The 12,103-nt window shown below is 40.9% G+C and overlaps 1 protein-coding gene across 1 annotated transcript; it reads left to right on the top strand.

Annotated features, from left to right (window-relative positions):
• On the top strand, positions 3,766–5,780 carry LOC8059712 (zinc finger protein ZAT5). The gene has a single exon (XM_002454762.2). It carries the CDS (start codon positions 4,219–4,221, stop codon positions 5,392–5,394), a length of 1,176 nt encoding a protein of 391 aa, XP_002454807.1. The 5' UTR covers positions 3,766–4,218; the 3' UTR covers positions 5,395–5,780.

Here is a 12,103-nt window from a genome sequence, read left to right as displayed (position 1 = left end):
GCAATGGCAATTGTTGGTTATGATGGTGAGACATGAGAGTCTACCAAATTAAATGCAATATGTTTCTAATTATTATGAGAATTTCTAGAACTTATCTTTAATTTTTTCCTAGCACTCCTCGTGAAAATTTCTTGTATGATGGCTAGCTACTACTGAGGAATAGTTTGCAAATTACCGATCGAGGGGCGGTTGGCCAGATGTTGGCTGCTGTTAAAGCTATCTTGTTGAGTGGAGTAGCACACTGCACACACTTTCAACTCCATCTATATCCATGGCCATGCTGGCCCGTGGGCGTAAGAAAGATATATAACTCGACTGATAAGGCAATGACGACATCATACATACATTCTTTTAAGAAAAATAATAATGTGGAGCTGAGAGATGGTGCCGTGGCATGTACTTGGTCTAGTACTGGTGGCCTACGTGTTACTGGAGGGAGGATCGGGCTGATTGTAGCACAAATAAAAACATTTCTTATTCATAATCTCGTATTTATTATTAGTTTACCTTTTGGGTTCATATAATAAATCTAGCATACACTGATCACACTCATACAAAGCAAGAGTGCATTGCATTATCAGCATATGCATGTTCTGGCTGCTAGGAGAGATGGATCGGATGCACTAGGTAGCTAGCTAGCAGATAATCATATATATAATAATAGGATCCTTAAAGCTAGGGTTCTCCACATGAGGGACAACTCGGCTGATTGCCAATCATAGGCAGGATCATGGCAAGCTAGCTAGCTAGCTCAGTGCAAGGACACTCACCCCCCTTTTTTTATTTAGTTTTGGCAAGGAAAGGCATGTACACACACACTAGCTAGATAATAACTTTGGATTATTATTGTAGTGCAAGTGAGTGTACATGTGTCATGTGTGTGCATGTTTGGCCATTTGAGTGAGAGAAGATCTATAGCTAAGGTATATAATGAGTAGCAGCAGAGATGATTAAGTGGCAACTTAGCAAGGGCAGCTATAGCTTTCCTTTCCATGTGATGGATGGTTGGATGGATGTCTTACTTGCCCCCACCTCGCCGGCCATCATGTATATGGCATCCAATCACTACTGTTCTTTGATTTTTATTTTTCTAATTGCTAAACTAGCTATCTTAATTAGGAGGTAGCTAGATTATATATCGTTGCCCTTGCTTGCCCCCACACAGCAATGCAAATGTATAACAATTCCGGCCCATTGATCCTCACGTCAAGAATCATGCGTGTCCTCCTACTACCTTCCCATTTCTCTTCATATTCATGTAACCGTTGACTTCTCTCTCACACAGTTAAGCTAGTCACAAGTCACCACACATATATAGGAGTATCATGCAATGCAAGGACTCCATTTTCCCTCTTTGCAGGGAAATGCTTATGCTTATTTAATTACAAGGAAGGCTAATTTCATATATAAAATAAAATTCACAATCGATCATTTCCTTTTTCATGAAAAAAGCATCGACTACTATGATTGAGATTGAACGATATATGAATGATAATGCCACTAATTACTCAAAAAAAACTACTAAAACAGATACAAAAGAAAATTTACTAGTTGGTCATTTTGACGCAAGAGTACGGGAGCAGTAGTTGATAGTTGTGAGTGTGACCCAATATATCTCGCTCTTAATCTGAAGACGATCGATGACACTAGCTCATTTGATTGAGACAGTGTAGCCACAGCAGCTATCTATCTACTGCATATATAAAAGGCCTTGTTTAGTGAATTTTTTTTTGAATTTCGCTACTGTAGCACTTTCGTTTGTTTGTGGTAAATATTATCCAATTATAGACTAACTAGAATCAAAAGATTCGTCTCGTGATTTACAGTCAAACTGTGTAATTAGTTTTTGTTTTCGTCTATATTTAATGCTTCATGCATGTGACATAAAATTCGATGTGACAGAAAATCTTAAAAACTTTTTAGATTTCGGGGTGAACTAAACAAGGCCCTAAGCTAGCACCGATAAATCACCAAACCCAAGCAGAAAGTCCGGCAGTCCGCCCGATTTTTGTAAAATGAAAACCGAATTTTAAGAATAAATAAAAACGCAACCACTAACTAACAACTATTAATTAGCATCGATCAGTAACGAACGTTTGGAGAGAGAGAAAGATGGAAGTGGCACTGCTGCACGAACTGAATGAAATGGTAGGGCTGGATTTTGGTTGGCTTAGCTTAGAAAGCAAGTGACTGTTATTAGCTAGGATTAGGCGATGCAATATGCAAGTCAACTGCAGCTGCAGTGCAAATTAATGACAGACGATCTGCTGAACTGAACGAAACGTTTGCATTGGTTGCAGTTGTGTTGCTGCTGAATGAGAGGTTAGTGAGTGAACAAGCATCAAGCAAATTGCAGTGCAGGCGCGGCATTATTATTTTTCTGTGGCTCGCCTGCTAAGCTAGTACTGCCAGGGGCCAGCAGCCACCACTAGCACTAGGGAGGGACACCTGCACCACCACTGCCTCACTACCACCTCTTTAGTTAGCTAGCTACTATTAGTTGCCAACTGTCAAGCAAGCAAGCTAGCTGTTCATCAGCATAAATAATAATCAGCTCACAAAAGGAAGAAGAAAAAAGCTGTTAATTAATTATTAACAATGGGGGAATTGCATGCTAATTACAACAAAAGACAACTGTATTGGTTAATATGTTCCTAGCTAGTAGTATACATATTAACAGGTGGTGTTATTTAGTTTTTTTGTATTTCTGGAAATAACTGAACCACCAATAAAGGAGCATATATGTGACAAAATAGCAGGGAGAGATGAGATGAGAGAGCATTTTTCCTGTGGCTCCAGCCTTGCAGGCTGACACTATCACACCAGGAAAGGAATCATTCATCGTCACGAAAGAAAATATTTGCATGGAGCTGGAGCGTTGGAGACCTTGCTTTCTATCCTGGCTAGCTAGCTGCTGAAATATATGCTGAATATGCTGCTAGCTGCTATACTATTACTCACTCCCCACTCCTGCTTAGATCCCTTTCTCTCCCCACACCCACACCTGCATATGTACAAATGCAAATTGGAGTAGGAGTAACAAGCAATCCAAATTAACACAAATAATAACTCTTGTTCAATTTATTTCTCCATTCGTTCGTTCTTTTTTTTTGCGAATACTCCGTTCATTGTTTAGCTGTAGTGGTGATAGATGCCCCTTCACGTTAACTAATGAATAGTGGAGTGCTCACTGTCACAGCATTAATCCTAGCCCACACACTAAAAATATGAAATTAAGGCTAAATATAGGAGTATACCACTAGCACTAATTACTACTACATAGCTAGAAATTGGGGAGATGCATGTCTTGCTGGTGGCTTAATTAAGGTTTGCTAGTAGTAGCTGTTGAAACATACAAGCTATCCATCTAAGTAGCGCTCGTGCACACACACATGCACATATGCATGCATGCATGTTTTACACATTTAGGCAGCAGGCAGGAGAGGAATTAGGAGACGCATGGCCATTAAACTGTCCACAAGTTATACTAGGCAGTCAGCTTTAACACACCTCTTGTTTTCTCAATCACACTTAATTGGTAGCGTACGTACGTGCGTCTTCCTTGGCCACCAATTCACTATTACTATTGCTGCATGCCTCTCTCTCTCTCTCTAACAATAGTGCTAGTAGTAATTATCCACCAAAGCCTCGCTTAGTGTCCCTCTCTTTCTCTCTACAAGGAAGGAAGAGGAGGAGGCTATAAGAGACAGAAAGAGAGTTGGCAAGGCAAGGCATCCAGGGAGAGACAGGCAGAGAGAGAGAAAGAATGGAAAGCCGGCCAGAGTGTACTCTCTCTCTTTCTTCTCTCTCTAGTTTTCTCTCTCCTATAGCTAGCTAGCATAGCAGCTCGCTTGATGGTGGTGTATTTGTATTAATAAATAAACTAAAGAAAGGAAACTTCCATCCTTTCCATTGATTGCATCTGCAGCTACTAGTGGTAGTATGTACTAGTACTCCATGCATAGTAGTGGATCTCATTCCCAATCCCAATCCCAATCCCATTCCCATTCCCCATTTCCCATCGTCCATGCAAATTAAAGGGGCAAATAAAACGCCCTCCTCCCTCCCTCCCTTCTCCTCTTCCTGTCCAATAAAACGGCAGCCTCTCCTCCTCTCCTCTTCCCCAGTAGTGTCGACCTACTCTCCTAGACTAGAGAAGAAGAAGAGGCAGGAACCTTTCTTGCTTGCTTCCCCCACCCCACCTCCTCTCCGGCCGGCATGCAAACATCGTCGGAGCTGCAGCTGCTGGTGGCCCAAAGGAACAAGACCACCAACACCAACACCAAGACGGCGGCGCTCACCACCCTTCTCATGACGACGCCGACGCCGACGCCGACCTCGTCCTCCACCGACGACCACTCCACCGCCGACCTGGCGCAGGTGGACGACGACAGCCACGGTCACCACCAGCCCCTCGCCGCCGCCGTCAAGCGCAAGCAGCGCACCAAGAGGCCGCGCCACCACCCGCCCGCCGCGGCCTCCTCCTGCGCCTCCGCGTCCGTGTCATCGTCTGAAAGCACCACCACCGAGGAGGAGGACATGGCGCACTGCCTCATCCTCCTCGCCCAGGGCGCCTCCGTCGTCGACTCCAAGCCCTCGCCGCCGGTGGTGCTTCCGTCGTCCACGGCGCCGCACCAGAGCCAGGCGCCGCCGAGGGCCGAGAGGTACACCAGCCGCAAGTACACGGAGGCGGCCGCCACGCCGGACGGCGTCAGGGCCGGCTTCTACGTCTACGAGTGCAAGACCTGCAACAAGTGCTTCCCCACCTTCCAGGCGCTCGGCGGCCACCGCGCCAGCCACAAGAAACCGCGCCTCGCCGCCACCGCCGATGGCGACATCGCCGCCGCGGTCAACGTCGACGGCACCACCACCACAGGAACGATGGCGACCGCGTCGCCGTCCGCACCTCCTCCCCTAGTCGTTCAGCCGCGTCCTCTCCAGACGGCCGCGATCGACGCCGCCGCCGCCGCCACGGCAGGCGCCTTCCCGGACGTCACCATCACCACCGCGCTCAGCCTCAGCAGCGTCGCCACCGCGAGCGGCAAGCTGAGGGTCCACGAGTGCTCCATATGCGGCGCCGAGTTCGCGTCGGGGCAGGCGCTGGGCGGCCACATGCGGCGCCACCGCCCGCTTAACGCGCCGGACCGCGCGGTCACCGTCACCACGGCGATCGTTGCCGCGGACACCACCGGTAACAGCAACAGCAAGAAGGAAAGCAGCGCAGGCATCAACCTGGAGCTGGACCTCAACCTGCCGGCGCCGTCCGACGAGGAAGCCGTCGTGTCGCGTCTTCCGCCACCGCCGGCCGTCATGCTCGGTCTCGGCCAGTTCAACGACGGCAAGAAAGCTGGGCTCATGCTGACAGCCTCAGCACTGGTGGATTGCCATTATTAACGACATGAGCGCCGCCGCCGGCCCTGCATCTGAATGCCTGGCCTAGCTAGCACTAGCAGCCAGAGAGCCTCATGCATGCTCGAATTATTCTTTTTCTTATTAACAAACACTGATTGATCTCTTTCTTTTCTCTTTAATTTCTTCTTCTTTTGCTTCTCCTTCTCCTTCTCCTTCTCCTTGGGGATCATAAGTCTACCATGCATATCCTCAATTATACTTACAAATTTATACTCTTATTTATATATGTATTAAATATGTGTATCAATGAAGCTGTAACATATATATACAAAATTGATTCTTTGAATTCTTTGGTGTAACAAAAACCACTATATATGTTGAGATGGATGAGATTAATTGCAATCAAATACATATTGAGATTATTGTTCCATTTGCTTTGAAAAAAAAAAAGGTTTGGCAGCCACTTGCATTGGAGTAGTGAGTGTGCGTGTATGGGAGTGAGTAGAGTAGAGAGTAGTGAGCAGTGAGTGGTGGGTGTTGCCTGAAATGTGATGAAAGCAAAGGGTGGTGACAATGCCATGCCACCACTGTTCCCCCAACTTGAAATTGAGGGGAGGAGAGTGGGTGCAATGTTGTGGCCTGCTACTATCATATCCACCTTTTTTGCATGTCCTAGTTTCCGTGCTTTTCGGTGCCAAAATATATAATATAATTTATAATACACATTGGCCTATGTATAAAAAAAAGTTAGTTGCTATATTTCCCTTTTTTTTCGAGATTGTGCTTAAGCACATGTTTTTATTACGAGCGCTGGTGGCTTGGACAGTAACCGCAGTTACCGAGGACAACAATTTTAGACAACCGACTAGTATAATAAAAAAAAGAATGACTCACAAAAAGTAAGTTACTTCATCCGTATAAGATTTAGAAGTTCTTTAGGACAGTGACACAGTCTCCAAAACACAAAGATCTCTTATTTTTATAAAAAAATAAGAAAAAAATGATATATGTATACTGTTGTGGAAGTATTTTTTTTAAGATAAATTTATTCGTATAATTTTTATATTTGCAAATTCAACAATTTAAAAGTTATTGATAATTTATATTCTCAATGTTTGACCCAAATCTTGTCCAAAACAACTTCTAAATCCTATATAGAGGGAGTACAATTTTTTCTATAGTCAAACAATGACAAAATTACAAGTTATTTGAACAACAGCTAAAAAAGTCAAGTATATATGTCATCGGTCGAAGTTACTTTAGGTGAATAATAATAATCAGTAGCGTTGTAGAAAGAAGCTAAACGGTTATATATTACCCTTGGATTAATTAGATTGGCGATAAATACAACATACATGCGTTTTTTTTTTCAAAGAAAAAAGAGGGGGGTTTGTTTTGGTGTTTGCAGTTTGATTGGTGCGAGTGAATCAGCGGCTGCCGTTTGGGGTGCTATAAAACAGCGAGTAGCTTTTATGAAGAGCTTTGTTGTTTCAAGTGGTGTACGTTTCCTTTTGAGCTCGCTTAGCTTGCGGCATTAATAAAGGTAGTACGGTGGCAGTGGATGGTGAAGTGGGCAAAGTTGCCAGCCATTCCAATTCCAATTCCAATTCCAATTCCAGCCAGAGCACAAGATCGAATTATATTCACATCACACACAACACAGCTAGGGATGCAATTGCAACCAAGAAAGACAATTGGAAGCTATATATAGCTGCTACATACGTATACATACCGGCCCCTGGTATTACATATGTGTAGTGTAGCCTAGTGATGCATGCATCCATCCATGACTCCATGAGCATATATACATGTCTCTCTTGGTTTCTTCAAAACCAAGCAAATCATTATTATATTGTTAATCCACAGAAAAGTATATTATTGATCCTAATAATTAAAGAAGCCATTCTTGAACATCAACTAGTAGAATAATTAAGCAATATCCCCCCCCCCTTCCCTCAAATGTAAGGTGTATTAGGATTCTGAAAGGGCAAACTTGATATGGTTAACTGATTGTGATCAACAATTAGTCAAAATTATTCACGTTGTGCCAATATGAAAAAGTCGTATTGAAATATTCAAATTTCACATTGCTATTCAATACAAGGCAATCAATTTGTATCACCTGATGATGACATATATTTTGTGGTGGTCAAAATATAGTTCAAAAGATTTTTTAAATCTTAGTACAAGGAAACAACAATTAACATATATATATATCTCCAAGAGATAGAGGTAACTACTTAAACCAAGGATACTTCACTATAAGCCCGAGGTAACTCTCAAAGAAGCAGCCAGATTACATCGTGTGCAACCAAAATTATTAGCTTCTACTCTGTTGTATTTACACGTCTGCCAACTCCTTAATTTGTTTGAGAACCCAAACGACACCCTGAGGTAATAGGAGTGCTAGCAAAATAATTGGACTATATAGCATTAAATTGGATCTTACACTGGTAATCACCCTATCCCATCCCTTGCATAAATCAACCCTTTGTGGTTTTTTCCACATGTCCTAGCAGCAGGGGAAGATCGTATCGAAGGCCGGCCGGCCAGCGGCGGCGGCGGCGGCGACATGCAATACTTTCTGTGTCATGTATTTATGGTGTTCCCAACAACTAGCTAGTATTTGGTTAGTTATTATGACGTAGACAATAAAAAAATAGAAGAAAGTAGTCAATAGGGATGAACAAATATTTAATTTATTTTACATAGTCTAAGAATCTGTAAAAGGAACATATGAATTTAAAAGTACATAGAAAAATATAAATATATAAATAGTCTTTGCTTTTGTCTTTCACCTCCTTTATATCAGCTAACTACATATGTGAGGTTTATATATAGCCGTGTAACAAACTCTTTCTTCCCTTAAAGCAACACGGGCCAAGTGTTCGTTTTCGAAAAAAAACATCCTCTTCATATGACATGGTATCTTCCTCAAGGTGTGCATGGCATGAAACAACATATTTGGAATAGAACAGTATAATTAAGCTTTGGCTTAAGCGTAACATGGGAATCAAAATTATTATGGTGTCCAAGTATATATGCGTGAAAACATCGATTTACTTAGGAGACTCATCCATGGCTGCACCATCGGCAGGGAGATTGGGCAATGTTTAGACCTTCAGTCCATAATCTCTATGGACATGACACAGCTACACACCGTCTCCAATTGCAATGCTACCCCCGTCTAGGAATTCCCTTCCTTCATTGCACTAATCTATTGGCACATCTGGAAAGCCAGAAATGCAAAGATCTTCAGCAATGAAGCACATTCAGTTGATCGCGTCCTCTGTGATTGCAAGTCAACTCTGGAAGCTCAGACTGTCGAGGCGAAAAAGAGCAGCAGTTACCCAGTGGTGTTCAGTCCTTGAAATGGCTAGGCCTTCAGCAAACTAGGCAGGTCCTTTCTAGGACTTGTAAAACCCTTTTAATGCAACTCTCAGTTGCAACTATTGTAATATGCTGACACTATTTACGAGCCGTTCTGAGCTAAAATAAAAAGTTTTACCATGTGGGGAACGCCTCCCCCGTTGATCTAAAAAAACATCGATTTACCGGGCGATGAGTGTAAGTAGTACATATTCATGCATGTGCGCGTTTTGTTCTTTTTTCTCTCTGTTCCTGGCGGCGTGAATTGATGGTCGGGAGCTGCAGCAGCAGGGAAGAAGAAAAAACCGGCAATACTTTCCGTGACATGCACTAAGCTTTGACGTACAGCATCCAATTCCAATCCCCTCACGTGTCACGCTGGCCGGGCTCCTGCTGCTGCTGATATTTCTTAATTTTATATAATATAAAGAGATTATTTTATTAACTCCATATGCATTACACCAAATTGATACAATATAATAGCTGTGATGAATCTCACATATATAAAGCACATAGCCTTAATAAAAACAATAGCTGTGATACTATATGCTTATTTTCAGTGAATAATTATGATCGATATGATGGCTGATGATGGGTGAACAACGCGAGCCAACATCATTTTTCGTTCTTTCTTAAAATTGATTTTTTTTTCATAATCTTGTCCTGAGTTTGTTTGAGACCCAATAACTAAACTTAACGAGAGGAGCCTAACGAGCCGAGATATTGAAGCCAAAAGTTTCATTCGAAATCATTCATTTCTTTTAAAGAGTCCAATCGACGATGTAATTTTAAAATGAGTCTCCGAACTAGCTCGACGAGCATTTCTTTTTTGGGTCCATATCCCTAATGCATATGGCACGTACGTACTGACCATATTAACAGTAGAGCCACGCCTGATGAAACCTGTATCACTAACTAATAACCCGCCGGTCCAAGTTAGCTACACCTTGTTTATATATATATATATATATATATATATATATATATATATATATATATATATATATATATATATATATATATATATATATATATATATATATATAATTTCTTTTTTTAAAAAAAAGATGATTATGCGTGCCAGAGTCAAGTATATGAGATGGACTTGTGCACAAGGTACGGTACGACGCTTTGCCTTGTGAATTTGCATGCGATCGTTTTGTACCAAGCTGTACGTCTTGTTGTGCATGACTCCATCGACCGCCCAACGACTTTTTTTTCTTGACGAGGTGCCAGTGCAGTGCACGTATATATATTCTAGGGCCTTGTTTAGTTCCAAAATATTTTACAAAATCGACACTGTAGTTTTTTCGTTTGTATTTGACAAATATTGTCCAATCATGGACTAACTAGGCTCAAAAGATTCATCTCATCAATTTCGACCAAACTGTGTAATTAGTTTTTATTTTTGTTTATATTTAATACTTCATGCATGTGTCTAAAGATTCGATGTGACGGAAAATCTGAAAAATTTTGCAAAATTTTTTTGGAACTAAACAAGGCCTAGAATTATATTAATTATTAAGACACATGTGCAGCAGGATTAACATCATTTATTTTTTTATGTGCAAAGTACTAAAAATAATATTATATTTCATTTCATTCAAGTGGCTTACCTTCTAGATGGAGTATACATATATATATATATACTACTAGTAGCTTGGTACATCCTGCTACTTTGCGTGGGTAGTAGACCCAGAGATCGAATCGGAGATTCGGACTAGAGAGAGAGAGGGGTAATATATATGCACGCTCATGATGCAATTCAATCAATTTCTTGCGTCCAAAAGAGCTTTACTTGTTGCCGTCTCTCATTGAATCACCTCATTTTCTTGTATACTGTCTTTATCTGAATAAATCATCTTATAAAGTTGTCCTAAGCTAAGCTTTTTAAAATTTGGCTGAAGTTTATAAGGAAAAATGACCACTGTTTATGACATAAAATTAGTATGATTAAATACAAGCATATATAACTTTTAAATAACTTTTCACACTATGTTAATACTCTTTTATTTATATAAAATTGGTCAAAGCTTGACTTAGGACAATTAATTTATCTAGGGACAGTGAGAGTATGTTTCATGTGAAACGAAGTATTACTCTGTTGATTAATATATATAATCTCCATTGGAAACATCAATAAGGCAAATATATTTTGTTTATCAAGGGAAGCAATGCATGGTACCATTATTATATAAATTGTACAAATTGATGTGCACTATTATATATTTTTGGACATGCATGCACATTTATGCAATTGTAATCGCCGCCCCTATGAACGTATATACACCTCATCTTCCTATAAGCACGAGAGAAAACCAGCACTAATTAATAAAAGTGGAGGTACAAACTGTGTCTAAATGGACAGTATAGTAGTATGTTTTGCCTCAACGAACCTAACTAACTAAAGCACAACACTATATTGATGTGACCAAAATAACGGATAATATCGCAAAGAAGGGAAAGGGACCTCGCAAAAGGAACTGTTGCAAAATAAGATGAAATAAGAGGAGAGAGGGGGGGGGGGGGGGGGATAAATGAAGAGAGAAGATGGGCGGAAACGTGGGAGGTTGACACTGTCACATGGGTGGCTCTTAATTCTAGCTTGATCTCTTCTCTGAGCGCATGCAGCTGACATCATGGCTTAAACAGGGACGACACGATGTTTAGCTTAGTCTATACAAGGACACTCACAATATAAGACTCTATCATAGAATCTAAGACAATTAATTACATATTATTTATGGTATTTTGCTGATGTGACAGTATATTTATTGAAGAAAGAGGTAGAAAAAATAATACTCTAAGTCTTATTTAGACTCTAAGTCCATATTGTTCGAGGTAATAAATAACTTTAGACTCTATAATAGAGTCTGCATTGTGAGTGCCCTAAGGGGCACTCCCAATACTAGTTTCTATATCTATTAATTTTTATAGACACTATATATAGAAACTATGGTTTTAATGGATAATTTCTATAGAATACTTTTTTATCCAATTACATTTATTCTCTCTCCATTCTCAGTCAATCATATCACATGCATGCACATGGTTTCTAATTTAGACCCAGTTTCTATGATTTTTGCTCTCTCTCTTCAATAACTACCTTGCCACATCAGCAAAATGCTTAGATGATACTACAATTAATGTCTATAGAAACTATGATGGTTTCTGCATTGGGAGTGCCCTATGACTATATTATGGCTGTAGATAGGTAGTGAATGATTGCATTGAGGTTACAGGCTTACAACAGTGGCGAGGAGAGATAGTTACGGTTCCGGTGGATATTATACACTCCTTTTCCATCTGAAAAAAAATTAACTGTAGAATTGAATCAAGCTAATCTCTTTTTTTAAGTTTGACTAGGATTATAGAAAATGAC

Source organism: Sorghum bicolor, chromosome 4 (assembly GCF_000003195.3).
Source record: "Sorghum bicolor cultivar BTx623 chromosome 4, Sorghum_bicolor_NCBIv3, whole genome shotgun sequence".
Classification (NCBI taxonomy): Eukaryota; Viridiplantae; Streptophyta; class Magnoliopsida; order Poales; family Poaceae; genus Sorghum; species Sorghum bicolor.
The sequence above is the reverse complement of the archived record's forward strand: the minus strand, read 5'-3'. Positions and strand labels throughout refer to the sequence as shown.

What these genes read in the sequence shown, in the direction of transcription:
- LOC8059712 (XM_002454762.2), top strand. Translation starts at nt 4,219, where the DNA reads ATGCAAACATCGTCGGAGCTGCAGCTGCTGGTGGCCCAAAGGAACAAG.